This window comes from Pristiophorus japonicus, chromosome 16 (genome assembly GCF_044704955.1).
Source record: "Pristiophorus japonicus isolate sPriJap1 chromosome 16, sPriJap1.hap1, whole genome shotgun sequence".
Taxonomy (NCBI): Eukaryota; Metazoa; Chordata; class Chondrichthyes; family Pristiophoridae; genus Pristiophorus; species Pristiophorus japonicus.
This window is the reverse complement of record NC_091992.1, coordinates 85011737-85027024: the sequence shown is the minus strand read 5'-3', so window position 1 is coordinate 85027024 and position 15288 is coordinate 85011737. Positions and strand designations below refer to the sequence as shown.

Here is a 15288-nt window from a genome sequence, read left to right as displayed (position 1 = left end):
CTCCCAATTGTCTCCCGCATTGTACTTTTCATCTGATCCGTTGTTCGCCATTCTGTGGATTCTGTAATCCCGTAACTCGTCGCCACTGTAAATTCCTGTCCCCTCAGTACAGATTCACACAAGGCATGTAGTGAAGTCAAGGTCACTCTGGACCTGCACCTTTATTTCACAGCTCTGGAATGCTGCACTTGCCTGAGACCTGTCCTTATATACCTGTCTCTTGCAAGTGCACCCCTGGTTGTAAGGTATGCTGGTGGTTACAGGTCATATCTTATTACAGTCATGTATAGCATGTTAGGATACAGTTATATATAATAATGTAAGATACATGACATTTTGGGCGAAGGTTTAGTGGAAAAATGTGGATAAAAACGTCCGGTGGAAAAAATAGGCCTAACATGCCAATTCTGGGTGGCAAATGCAATCGATGGCAAAGTAACGCCAGGATAGAGTTGGGCCCAGGGAGGGAGGAACGGGGAAAAAATGTTTTTTCAACAAATGGAAAAAAAACTTTTCCAAATCATTCAGAGGATCCTAACCACCAAAATCACTGCAAAAGAAATGAAGAAAACAAGTGCACTAATCTTTTCTTGCAGGTCTTCACACTTACCGTTCAAGTAATTCCTGTCTCCACGTGGCAGTCTCTTCTGCTGCTGGAGTGGAGGACTGCCCAGTCCAAACTGGGGAGTGAGCAGGCAGGAAGACTTTTGTCGACATTGCACGCCAGCGGACGCCCGCGGACGCTCCCCAGCGGTCTTCTCTCCCCGCCGGCGTGAGGGACTCACCAAACTCGCTCGGAGGGGAGAGCGCCCAGAAACCATCAAGACCGCCAAGAAAACTCAGCTACAACCGGCGGTAAGGCCACCAAATTCGGGCCTGTAGAATCTTACAGCACAGAAGGAGGCCATTCGGCCCGTTGAGCCAATGCTGGCTCTTTGCAAGAGCATTTCAGCTAGTCCCACTCCCTCGCCCTTTCCCCGTAGCCCTGCAATTTCTTTTTCCTTCAGGTACTTATCTAATTCCTTTTTGAAAGCCTTGATTAAATCTGCCTCCACCACCCTTTCAGGCAGTGTATTCCAGATCCTAACCACTCGCTGCATAAAAATGTTTTTCCTCATGTCGCCTTTGGTTCTTCTGCCATTCACCTTAAATCTGTATCCTCTGGTTCTCGAACCTTCCGCCAATGGGAACAGTTTCTCTCTATCTATTCTGTCCCCTCATGATTTTGAACACCTCCATCAAATCTCCTCTCAAACTTCTCTGCTCCAAGGAGAACATCCCCAGCTTCTCCAATCTATCCACATAACTGAAGTCCCTCCCCCAGAACCATTCCTGTAAATCTTTTCTACACCCTTTCTAAGGCCTTTACATCCTTCCTAAGGTGTGGTGCCCAGAATTGGACACAATATTCCAGTTGAGGACAAACCAGGGTTTTATAAAGGTTCTTCATAATTTCCTTGCTTTTGTACACTAAGCCTCTTTTTTTGAAGCCCAGGATCCCCTATGCCTTTTTAACCACTTTCTCAACCTGCCCTGCCACCTTCAACGATTTAAGCACATATAACCCTAGGACTCTCTGTTCATGTACCCCCTTTAGAATTGTACCCTTTAGTTTAAATTGCCTCTCCTCATTCTTCCTACAAAAATGTATCATTCAGGATCAATCCTCAAACTATTTATTTCTTCTTCCGTGGTCTCCCTCCTGTTCTGCAGGCATTGACTCATTGCTAGGGTGGTCTTCCTCCAATATCTCACCTGAATGTTGATTATTCAAGTGTGAATCTTGACAGGGAGTGTTTAACTCTGGGTGTCATAGCAGGTCAGTTCTTTCCTGTCCTCCAATGAGTACACACATGTACCTTCAGCAGATCACTGGATAACTACGTAAGAACAAGAACCCTGGCTGCTTTTCAAAATTGGCTCAGAGACAGGAAGCAAAGGGTAATGGTTGATGGATGTTCTTGTGACTGGAAGGCTGTTTCCAGTGGGGTTCCGTAGGGCTCAATACTAGGTCCCTTGCTTTTTGTGGTATATGTCAATGATTTGGACTTGAATGTAGTGGGTATGATTAAGAAGTTTGCAGATGACACAAAAATTGGCTGTGTGGTTGATAAATAAAGAAGAAATCTATAGACTGCAGGAAGATATCAATGAACTGGTCAGGTTGGCAGAACGGTGGCAAATTAAATTCAATCCTGAGAAGTGTGAGGTAATGCATTTCGGGAGAGCTAACAAGGCAAGGGAATACACATTAAATGGTAAGACAGCGAGAAGTGTAGAGGAACAAAGGGACCTTGGAATGCATGTCCATAGATCTCTGAAGGAAACAGGCTAGGCAGATAAGGTGGTTAAGTAGGCATACGGAATACTTACCTTTATTAGCCGAGGCATAAAATACAAGAGCAGGGAGGTTATGGTTGAACTGTATAAAACATTAGTTAGACCAAAGCTTGAGTACTGCATACACACATTACAGGAAAGATGTGATTGCACTAGGGAGGGTACAGAGGAGATTTACAGGATGTTGCCTGGACTAGAGAATTTTAGCTAGGAGGAAAGATTGGATATGCTGGGATTGTTTTCTTTGGAACTGAGGAGGCTGAGGGGAGACCTTATTGAAGTGTATAAAATTATGAAGGGCCTAGATAGAGTGGCTAGGAAGGACCTATTTCCCTTAGCAGAAGGGTCAACAACCAGGGGGCATAGATTTAAAGTAATTGGTATGAGGCTTAGATGGAATTTGAGGGGAATTTATTTCACCCAGAGGGTGGTGGGTGTCTGGACCTCACTGCCTGAAAGGGTGGTAGAGGCAGAAACCTTCACCACATTTAAAAAGTACTTGGATGTGCACTTGAAGTGTCGTAACCTGCAGGGTTATGGATCAAGAGCTGGAAAGTTGGATTAGGCTGGATAGCTCTTTATAGGCCTGTATGGACACGATGGGCCGAAATGGCCTCCTTCTGTGCTGTAAATTTCTATGGTTCTATAATTCTCGCAAGAACCCTGGCTGCGTTTCTGCTCCTGAACCCAGGGCACTGGATAACATCTCCATCATTGCCCCAGCCGAGATCAACCAACTCGGTATCACCAGAGATCAAACCCGGGATGATGTTGGCCTCGATGGCTCAACTACTCACTGGGTCAAATGAGCTGAACTGATCAAGGATGCTTCCACATTACCTGGAACCTCCCAGCAAACAGTTTGTTGCTCTCAGTATGTACACAACAGCCCCAAGGCCAACATATTTTCCTGTACTATTAGTAAACAACATATGTGCTTGGATTTTTTTTCCGAATGAAAATGTGAAAATCTAAATAAAACAAGGACAAGTATACAAAAGCAAGATACTGCCGATGCTGGAAATCTGAAATAAAAACAGAAAATGCTGCAAACACTCAGCAGATCAGGCAGCATCTGTGGAGAGTTAACGTTTCGGCTCGATGTCCTTTTGCCAGATTAAGGACAAGTGTGGCTGGACTTTAACTGAATGGTAGCAATCGGAGTAAAACATAAAGAATAAATAATATTATCAGTACGTCTTGGAAATATCAAGTTGTTGCAAATAATTCTCACACAGATTGTCGTTTTATCTTCCTCTCTTTCTATCAAATATATTTATTTTACTGATGAAATTATCAGAGGACCTGGCACTGAGGGGGCTGACTGATGCCAACTGTGTCAGAGAGCTGAATTAACATACTCAGTCGATGCTAAAGCAGCCTGGGTTAGTTTATGTAACTCTTTAATGTCAATACAGCTGGCCTCGAAAAATCCATCGAAGACCAGGTTTCCTGATAATGTCACAGCAGTCAACTTTTTAGATAAATGTGCCCTCAAAATGTTAAAATTACAGATAAACAAAACTAAGATTGATTGCTGGAGATAATTATTCCCAGTGGGTTTTTCTTTTGAAGGCAATATTTGACCTGTAGCCGAATCTGAAACTTTAATAAAAGCACAATGGTGAACTCACTGTATAATTCCTATTTTCGACTCGCGTGACTTTTTACAGTGAGATCACGTTGTTCAAAGCAAACTGGGCCCACTGAGGTAATTTTGACTCGAACTGACATTTCAGTTCACCCTAGGAGCTGGACAGAGTGGTTTGCTGATATGGTGCCAAGTCAGTGAATAGGATCCCTATAATCAACCTCAACTATGACTTTAAAGTCAAAGCTCTGTTTGCACCAAGATGCAAACTAACACTTTGTTGTGAATTTGCCACTCTATCGGGTCCTGGTTCTCCTCACGCAGTCTGATCACAGTGCAACGTGCAAAGCTTTGGGTTGCTGACTTGGCCTGGGTTGCAAAGCCAGAGCCTCATATTGGAATATCATGAATGTCTAATGTGCATCTTTAGCCATTGGTTCCGGGTTTACCAGAGACTTATTGTGCACGTGAAGCTGACAATTTAGCTCTTGTTGCCAGCTGAGCTGACACCGCGTAAGGACACATTGTATTCCTGGAATAAACTGATAGCAGCTCTGCAGTACAGATGAAACATCTCATCTCTCTGACTGCAATCCCATTCCTTCTGAATGGAGGGAAAAGCGATGGATTTGGGAGAAATGATGGGATTGGGACAACCAGCGAGACTGATTATTTACATGCAGCACTGGGACATGAGAGAAAGGATAACAATCCAACAGACCCTTTCCCCACTCAGTGTAGACATTTCCTCTTTGTGTTTCTCTTTATGACTAACTCACTGAACTTGCTGTCATTATTTTTTTAAACTGCATGGAGGAAAGGATTACACAGGATTACATAGGCTATACAGCCCAGAAACAGGCCATTCGGCCCAACCAGTCCGTGCCGGTGTTTATGCTCCACTCGAGCCTCCTCCCGTCTTTCCTCATCTAACTCCATCAGCATAACCCTCTATTCCCTTCTCCTTCATATGCTTATCTAACCACCACTTAAATGCATCTATACTATTCGCTTCAACCACTCTCTGTAGTATCGAGTTTCACATTCTCACCACTCTTTGGGTAAAGAGGTTTCTTCTGAATTCCCTATTGGATTTCTTGGTGATTATCTTATATTGATGGCCTCTAGTTATGCTCTTTCCCACAAGTGGAAACATTCACTCTGTATCTACTCTATCAAAACCTTTCATGATGTTAAAGACCTTTATTAGGTCACCCCTCAGCTCTCTTTTTTCAAGAGAAAAAGACCCAGCTTGTTCAACCTTTCCTGATAGGTATACCCTCTAATTTTTTGTATCATCCTTGTAAATCCTCTCTGCGCCCTCTCCAGTGCCTCCACATAGGTAACATTGGAATAGGTAACATTGTAAAATCATCACCTCTGTAAACATATGAATTTGTGTCCATTTCTGCTCTGACCTCACAATTATAGATTATAGTCATGACACACGTGCGATCGTATGTTTTCTTTCCCTATGATGTTCTCCCCTCAGCTTCCCAAAGGCATTGACCTGTGCTGCTGTAAGTCTAACAGATACTGTTGCCTTGCCTATGTGGCCATTATTTAGGGTGTAAGCCTAGGCAGTTCGTGTTGGCAGTTTATATGGGACACCGTAGCCACATTTAATAACTCTGATATTGGGGGAAAGCTATGCAATCATTCATTAATGCACAGACCAGGAAAGATTATTCCTCTCTTTGATTAGAAGCTTAAAACACTTATAATTAGAGGTTGTTGTTATTCAGATGACTCCGCACATTGCTGCTTTATGCATTTATCTTATCGATCTGTTCTTCTAGGTGTCCTCTGGTTGTCCATTGTGGCAGAGATCCTTTACATCCTCTTGCTGGTCATTGGTCTCAGCCTCATGTGTGTAGAGATCTGCCACTACACAAACGTGATCGATGGCTTAAAACTGAATGCCTTTGCTGCCATCTTTACCGTCCTATCAGGTAATTATTTCATCATTTAGTATCTGCCTCTTGGGAAATACTGGTTTCAGTAAACTCTCTATCTATGATCCGTGTTTGAGGGAATTGCATGGTTTTGCGCAGCCTAGAGCAATACCATTAAGTGGTTACTCTGAATCTGTTGCTCATGGGTTTTAGTCTTTAGAAATGTGTATAACCAGTCCACAGCCAACTAGTTAATGAGGATTGTGTGTCAGCTCACCCTGCTAAAGGTGACACAGGGACTTGCATGTGACCTGTCAATAGAGATAATAGGGGATACACATAACTGGTTAATGGGGACATCAGGACATATATTTAAATGGTTAATAGGGAAACAGGGTATCGAGCAACCTGTTAACCGAGATATTGTAATAGGTGTGTTCCTGTTACTGTGGACACTGAGAGTCTCCATATAACCTGTTAATAGAAACACAGGTCATTACTTGCAACCTGTTAATGGGATACTGAGGCATATTTGATCTATTGATGGAGACACGTACATACATTTAATCTGTTAATGGGAACATATATTGAACTGGTTAATAAGAACATTGGACATACCTGTACTTGAATCCAGTTAACAGAGACTATTTGTAACATTGCAATCGTGAGACTTTATCATGGACTATGGCAGTTCCTAGATTTTTATTGATTATCAACTTAATTCAGAACATTAAATGATGCTGAACCACTTTGTCAAGCTATTGGCAGATTAAAATGTACATATTCTGTGTAAAACTTGGTTAAAATTACTGTCCTGTATGTCATGACATAAAAACTTGTGGACCAAAACATCAAATCAGTTTTCCCTTGGTAAATATTTTGTTGGCTCACATGACCATGTCAGAGTCTGAGAAAAACCTTTCAAATTATTCAGGTGTTCACTTCTTCAGGATCAATGGAGGATGAGAAATCCATCCTTCAGAATAAATAGTAGACGGAAATCATCACATTCAGAGCAAATCTCATTGCTTCCACATTGAGCCAATCACATTCCTTCCACATTGAGCCAATTTCATTCCTTCCACATTGAGCTAATCGCATTCCTTCCACATTCAGAGCCAATCCCATTCCTTCCACATTGAGCCAATCACATTCCTTCCACATTGAGCCAATCCCATTCGTTCTTGCCTTGTTACCAGGAAGAAAATATCAAATTCCACCATCATGCAAAGAACGCAACCACTTTGTGAATGACTAGTTCTAGGGTGACATTATCACATGACTCAAATGGGTGCATCTGTCCATTTTTCCAAGAGAAGTTAACTGATCAAAACTGGCTCGGAGGAGTTACTGAGTCCAACGATGTGAGAAATATATATATACGTGGTTGGAATAACAAAACATTGATCTGTCCTAGATAAAGACTGGTTTAATAACAGGAGTCATGCTGAAGTTTTACTGCGATCTGCTCAGGTCATCCCTGGAGTCCTATATAAAGTGCTGGTTGTCACTGGTCTGACTGCTTAACTTCAGCAATAGATGCAATGGAGCGGAATGTGATTAACATAGATAGGGGGAATAAACCTGCAGCAGTTGTTTTAAACACACCAAGGCAGCTGGATGAGAGGGCAGGTATTCAGGGTTACTAAAGGGAAGCTTCATTACACAGAGAGCGATCAACAGGTTGGCACAAATGGTATTGAAGGATCAGCCAGCTGTGGTAATTGGGGAGGCGATAGAATTGGTGTTGTGGAAGGACAAAATGTGACAAAAACCAGAATTAGTGTGGTGACTTGAGCTTGTTGTGTTTGGGTTCATTGTTGGAATAGTCAAAGCGAGTCCGACAGAAGACAGCCACACACAGGTTTTACAACTCTCTTTCGCTTTTAAAGGGCGTCCTTGCCATCTGCTCAGTACAGCAGTTAAAATCAGCAGCACTGGGCAGCACCAGGGCAAATCAGTAACCTGGGCGATTTTAAATACCCAGTCTCCCACATTCTGACAGGCAGGTAGGGTTAAAATCACCCCCAAATGTAGTTAAGATTTAGAGTTGGACTAAGTGAATGGAGGATAACTAAAATGTTTGAAAAGAAGGCAATAAAAGTGCAATAGATTATAATAGCAAGGTGACTTGTAGACATTTTATCGCTCTGTGAAAAGTTGGTATAATGTTAAAAAACCATGGCGGACCCTTATCAATGTTAATGTGACCTTATATCTGTTATGTATTTAACACCTTGTAACCTGTATTACACTACCACCAGAGGGCCTACCTGTTGGAGTCCCAAGGGTTCTCAGCATCCCTTGGGAGCACGGTATATAAGCAGGCTACCCATGAGATACCTGCACTCTGGAGTCTTATTAAAAGCAGCTAAGGTCACACTTGCTCATTGTACACAGTACTCAGTTTCATCCTTTATTATGAGCTTATCAATTGGCGACGAGTTAACGAATAACCGCGCAAAAATGCAAAGAACAGTTGGTATCCTGGAGAAGTTCTCAGAAGGGGACAATTGGGAGGCCTTCATGGAGAGACTCAACCAATACTTTATGGCCAACGAGCTGGAAGGGGGATGAGAACGCTGCCAAACGAAGGGCGATCCTCCTAACTGTCTGTGGGGCAACAACCTATGGCCTCATGAAGAATCTCCTCGCTCTGGCAAAACCAACAAAGAAATCCTCTGAAGAATTGTGTACGCTGGTCCGGGAGCACCTATACCCTAAGGATAGCGTTTTGATGGCGAGATATCGGTTCTACACGTATCAACGCTAGGAGGGCCAGGAAGTGCCGAGCTATGTCGCCGAACTAAGGCGCCTCGCAGGACATTGTGAATACCCCCATACCTAGTGATTTGCCCAATCTCAGATGACCCAGAGTCCGCCATCAATCGTTAAAGCAAAGCAGTTAACACCTTGTTGGCGCTGTGGAGGTGATCATCGGCCCCATCAATTCCGCTTCAAGCATTATGCGTGCAACAGTTGCAGAACAATGGGACACCTCCAGCGAATGTGCAGACAAGCTGCAAACCCTGCAAACCCTGCAAACCACCACGTTGCAGAGTAAAATCGATCCACTGTGGATCAGGCTGAATTGGAGGCTCGTACCGAGGAGGCAGAAGTGTACGGGGTACACACATTCACTATGAAATGGCCATCATTAATGTTGAAAGTTGAACTGAATGGAATTCCAGTACCTATGGAACTGGACACGGGTGCGAGTCAGTCCATAATGAGTAAAAAGGCCTTCGACAGGCTGTGGGGCAAAAAGGCACACAGGCCCAAGCTCAGCCCCATTCACAACAAACTAAGGACTTACACCAAGAAACTAATCTCTGTAATTGGCAGTGCAGAAGTCAAAGTCTCCTATGACGGAGCAGTACACAAACTCCCACTGTGGATATTGCCAGGGGATGGCCCCACGTTTGGCAGAAGCTGGCTGGGAAAAATCCGCTGGAACTGGGATGGCATCCAAGCACTTTTGTCCGTCGACGACACCTCATGTGCCCAGGTTCTAAGCAAGTTCCCATCATTGTTCGAGCCAGGCATTGGAAGCTTCTCGGGGGGGAGAGTGCAAATCCATTTGATTCCCGGTACGCGACCCATCCACCACAAGGCACAGGCGGTACTGTACATGATGCGTGAGAAGGTAGAAATTGAACTGGACAGGCTGCAGCGAGAAGGCATCATCACGCTGGTGGAATTCAATGAGTGAGCTCGTCTGATTGTCCCGGTACTTAAAGAGGACGGCACGGTTAGAATTTGTGGGGACTATAAAGTGACGATTAACCGTTTTTCGCTACAGCACCAGTACCTGCTACCCAAGGCAGACAACCTATTTGCGATCCTGGCTGGAGGAAAGACATTCACTAAGTTGGACCTGACCTCGGCCTACATGAAGCAGGAACTGGAGGAGTCTTCGAAAGGCCTCACCTGCATTAACAAGCACAAAGGTCGTTCATCTATAACAGGTGCCCGTTCGGGATTCGGTCGGCCGCGGCAATCTTCCAAGGGAACATGGAGAGCCTGCTAAAGTCGGTTCCTCGCACCGTGGTTTTCCAGGACAATATACTGGTTACAGGTTGGGACACCATTGAGCATTTGAAGAATCTGGAAGAGGTTCTTCGTCGGTTGGATCGCGTGGTGCTCAGGTTGAAATGCTCAAAGTGTGTTTTCCTGGTGCAGGAGGTCGAGTTCTTGGGAAGAAGAATCGCAGCAGATGGCATCAGACCCACCGACGCCAAGACGGAGGTCAGCAAGAACGTGCCGAGACCACAGAACGTGACAGAGCTGTGGTCGTTCCTGGGACTCCTTAACTATTTCGCTAATTTTCTACCTGGGTTAAGCACCCTGCTAGAACCCCAACATGAAGGGAGACAACTGGGTATGGAGGAATTCACAAGAGGTTGCCTTTAAGAAAGCCAGAAATCTGTTGTGTTCAAACAAACTCCTTGTCCTGTATAACCCTTGTACAAGATTAGTGCAAGCTTGTGAAGTGTCATCATACGGGGTTGGGTGTGTGTTACAACAGGCTAATGAATTGGGGATTTTGCAACCGGTCGCTTATGTGTCCAGGAGTTTGTCCAAGGCCGAAAGGGCCAACAGCATGATTGAAAAAGAGGCTCTGGTGTGCGTTTACGGGGTAAAAAAAATGCACCAGTACTTATTTGGCCTTAAGTTTGAATTTGAAACTGACCACAAGCCGCTCATGTCGCTGTTCTCTGAGAGCAAAGGGATTAATACCAATGCCTCTGACTGCATCCAAAGCTGGGCACTCACAATGTCGGCATACAACTATGTAATCCGCCGCAGACCAGTCACAGAGAACTGCACAGGTGCTCTCAGTCAGTTGCTATTGCCCACCACCGGGGTGGAAATGGCACAGCCAGCAGACTTGCTCATGGTCATGGAGACATTTGAGAACTAAAAGTCCCCTGTTACATCCCGCCAGATCAGGACCTGGACCAGCCAGGATCTTTTACTGTTCCTGGTAAAAAACTGTGTCCTCCATTGGAGCTGGTCCAGTGTCCCAGCAGAGATGCAGGAGGCGATTAAGCCATTCCACAGGCACAAAGACGAAATGTCCCTGCTGGTGGACTGTCTGTTGTGGGGCAATCGCGTGGTCTTGCCCAAGAAAGGCAGAGATACGTTCATTTGTGAACTACACAGCACCCACCCAGGCATTATAATGATGAAAGCCATAGCCAGATCCCACGTGTGGTGGCCCGGCATCGACTCAGATTTAGAGTCATGTGTGCGCCAGTGCAACACTTGCTCTCAGCTGAGCAATGCACCCAGAGAGGCACTGCTAAGTTTGTGATCGTGGCCCTCCAAACCGTGGTCGAGGATCCACGTGGACTATGCGGGCCCATTTCTAGGCAAAATATTTTTGGTTGTCATAGATGCTTACTCAAAATGGATTTAATGTGAGATAATGTCTGTAAGCATGTCCACGGCCACTATTGAAAGCCTATGAGCCATGTTTGCCACGCACAGCTTACCTGATGTCCAATCAGTGACAATGGGCCATGCTTCACCAGTGCTGAATTCAAGGAATTCATGACCCGCAACGAGATCAAACACGTCACATCTGCCCCGTTCAAACCCGCATCCAACAGCCAGGCAGAACGGGCAGTTCAGACCATCAAGCAAAGCTTGAAACATGGGTCGGAAGGCTCCCTGCAGACCAGAGTGCTGCTCAGCTACCGCACCAGACCCCACTCACTCACCGGGGTTCCCCCAGCCAAGCTGCTCATGAAAAGGGCACTAAAAACAAGGCTCTCTCTTGTCCACCCTGATCTCCATGATCACGTGGAGGGCAAGCGGCATCAACAAAGTATGTACCATGACCGCGCAAATTTGTCACGCGATATTGAGATCAATGATCCTGTGTTTGTGCTCAATTATGGACATGGTACCAAATGGCTCGCTGGCATGGTCACAGCCAAAGAGAGGAGTAGGGTGTTTCAGGTCAAATCGGCCAATGGACAAACGTACAGAAAACATTTGGACCAAATCAAATTGCGATTCACCAACAGCTACGAACAACCCGAAGAGGACATCACCAACTTTGACCTTCCAACACACACACAAGTGGCAACTGACATCATGGTTGACCACGAAGCCGAACTCACCATCCCCAGCAGCCCAGCAAGGCCGGCTGCCCAACAGCCCAGTGAAGAACTAACCAACTCAACCATACCCGCAATTGTACCAAGACGATTGACGAGCGAAAAGCCCCAGATCGTCTCACCTTGTAAATAAGTGTACTGTTGACTTCACGGGGGGAGTGATGTTATGTATTTAACCCCTTGTAACCTGTATTACACGGCCTAACTGTTGGAGTCCCAAGGGATCCCAGCATCCCTTGGGAGCACGGTATATAAGCAGGCCATCCACGAGGTACCTGCACTCTGGAGTCTTATTAAAGGAGCTAAGGTCACACTTGCTCATTGTACACAGTACTCAGTTTCATCCTTTATTATGCACTTATCAACATCCATGGTTATTTTCCAGTTAAGCAATGCCTCGATTTCAAAATTCTCATCCTTATTTTCAAATCTCTCCAAGGCCTCACCCATCCCTATCTCTGTAATCTCTTCCAGTCCCACAACCCCCCTCTTAAGCATCCCTGATTACAATCGCTCAACCATTGGCGACCGTGCCTTCTGTTGTCTCGGCCCCAAACTCTGGAACTCCCTGCCTAACTCTCTACCTCTCTACCTCTCTTTCCTCCTTCAAGACGGTCACCTGAGCAATTTCTACTTATGCAGTTCAATGTCAATTTGTTTAATCTCATAATACTCCTGTGAAGCGCCTTGGGACGTTTCACTACATTAAAGGCACTATATAAATGCCAGCTGTTGTTGTTGTTAAGTACAGGGAAATCACCATTTCCTTCTGATATGAAAGTGTTTACAATTGACAGCCATAGGCCGTGTACTAAGATGATTAATTCAGGCCTTATGTTTCAAAAGCTCTCCAATCTTTTCTCGTTTGTTGCTTTTGAATTTCTTACAAACACCACGTGCCCTTCAAGTGATAAGTTAGGTACAAATATTAAAGAGAGAATCAGGAAAAGGCAAGAATGTAAAATTAATTATCTTCAGTCTTCAGAAATGAAGGAGATGGACTCATTCTGGATACAATCAAATTGTCTCTCTCTGCTAATTCGATCCCATTCATTGCATACATAGGATACATACATCAGCCAATGTGCAATATTTTATTACATTTAATTTTGCCATGCGTCTACCCAGTCACATAAATCAATCGAAATCCTTCTATAAATCATTTGTTGCATCCTTTGACTATACTGTTCACCACATGTTAGTTACTTCATCAAATTTGACAAGCTTATATTTGATTTCACAACAGGTCAGTTATGTAAATCAGGCCATTGATTTAAGTTAGAAACATCAAGAGTTCAAGTAATCAAAAGTAAAAAAAAAACTGGTATCAGTAAAAGTGACCATAAAGCTGTCGTAAAAATCAAACTGGTTCATTAATGTCCCTTTAGGGATGGAAACCTGTGTCTGATTTTTTCCCGTCTTTAATTCCCACGTGAACGATCGCCATTGCTCATCCCCCAGCCCTCTGTTCTAGCTTATCCACTCACTCCTCAATATCGCAACTTTATCCTCAACAGACAAATCAGCACCCTGTCCATTTTTACACCAAAAGTTACTGGCCTCGAAATTGGATGGTGCGCGGATCGGGATGCGATTCACGGGCAGCACATTGAGGTCAGTAGCCGGACCGCGGCAAATCACTCCGCCAGCCTCATTAGAACCAGCCACCTTCGGGGGTCAGTCGTGGCCTCTGAGCTAGCTCGCTGGTTGCAGGGGTGGGGGCGTGTTGGAGGGATGGGGCGGGGGTGGGGAAGGGGTTGGAGGGGGGAGCGGGTATCAAGACCGGTTGGCTGCAACACCATCCGAGGCCTCAGGCGAGTCCAGTGGAGAGGGCGAGGGGTAGCCAGCAGCGGGCTGTAGTTTTAATATGGACCTTTAAAAACTGCTGGTTAGGCCAGATGTAGACCAGGTAATCCCGGTCACCTGCTGCATTCAGGGCAAACTAATTTCCGGTTTGGGTCATAATGCAGATGTTAGGTCCCTTATATTTAAGGAGTTTGGCAGCCACTGGGGATGCCTCTGCAGTCCCCACACCAATATGTCATCGGACGTCTTACCGACGCTGTTTGGGCGAAGATGGTTGGTCCCCTAAATTGGACCTCTTTGCGCCCACTTTCTGCATGAAAAACAGGCACAGCAAGATCCAATTTCACCAGCACTATCTATAAATTGCACCATTGATTCTCCTGTTACTATAACCAGCGAGCTTTTCTGCTTAAGTTGCTCTCACTTCTGCCCAATTTCTACTTCCTTTTCCTAACACCCTTACTGTAATGCACCACCTGAAACCTGTTTGACACTCTACTGCTCTCCTTGCCTTTCCTTACTGTAACCCAAATTCCATCTCCTCTGTCAACCTGTTCCCTACTGTCACTGCCTTACCATGCTCTTCCCATAGCTGGGCCAAATCTACCCTGTTAAAGTTATGTACCTGACACATATCATCTGCGCACCCTTGCCAATTCCCACAAGCTAATTAACTCTACTGTCTAATTGCACTATCCTTCAGCTCATTAATTGGTAAATAATGTTGATGATGATAGTTCAGCCTGAGCTCTCCAGCCCCAACAACTTTTAACATGCAAACTGCTGCTCCAACTTCACTCTCCACCTCCCCTAGAGCCCGACTGAAATGTATTCACAACTAAAACACCCTTTCAACTGCTTCAGATACCTCCCAAATAAACTATATTTTAAAACAGCTTCAAATAATTTGGAATTGCCTTAAAATTGCTCCAGCCCAAACGCCGAGCTGAACTATGCTGTTGCCATGACTTTCTTGGAGGCCAAAGCACCATTGCTGCCTGAAAGCATCATCATAATGGGAAGGAGGCCATCAGCCTGAGTTAGATCCCACAATCATTCATGGACACTGAAAGATACATATTATATCAATCAAACTTGGTCCAATTTTCATACGTGGCGTTCAGGATTTAAAAGAAAAATCTAGGCTATGTTCGTTCTCTCATTCTCTCGTTCTCTCTCTCTCTCTCTCTCTCTCTCGTCCTCTCTCACTCTCTCTCTCTCTCTCTCTCGCTCTCGAGTCCTCTGTGTGTGCGATACAGTGAGCCTCAGTGTCATTGGGAAGAGTGAGCTATGGTTGCCCCTTCCGATAACTATTCAGGGAGCCCCTCCTAGAAAATGCCTTAGGCATTGAGCGAAGCTGCAATGCTATTTCATGGCTGAATTAAACATTTAATTTCCTGTGAGAGATGACTAAACGTGGGTAACATTTCCCAGAGTAGAAATTATTCATTTTTCCACCGCACCATCCAATAAAAGCTCCATGATCTCGGCCTGACAGGACAACCTACATTATTCAATCCTGACCAAT

The 15288-nt window shown here is 44.8% G+C and overlaps 1 protein-coding gene across 1 annotated transcript in view; it reads left to right on the top strand.

Moving 5' to 3' along the window:
• Positions 1-15288, top strand: part of gsg1l2b (gsg1-like 2b) — a 177410-nt gene that overhangs the window by 21164 nt on the left and 140958 nt on the right. Inside the window, exon 3 of the mRNA XM_070858165.1 lies at positions 5731-5883. Within this exon, the coding sequence (XP_070714266.1) occupies positions 5731-5883 (153 nt within the window). The remainder of the gene's footprint in view (positions 1-5730; positions 5884-15288) is intronic.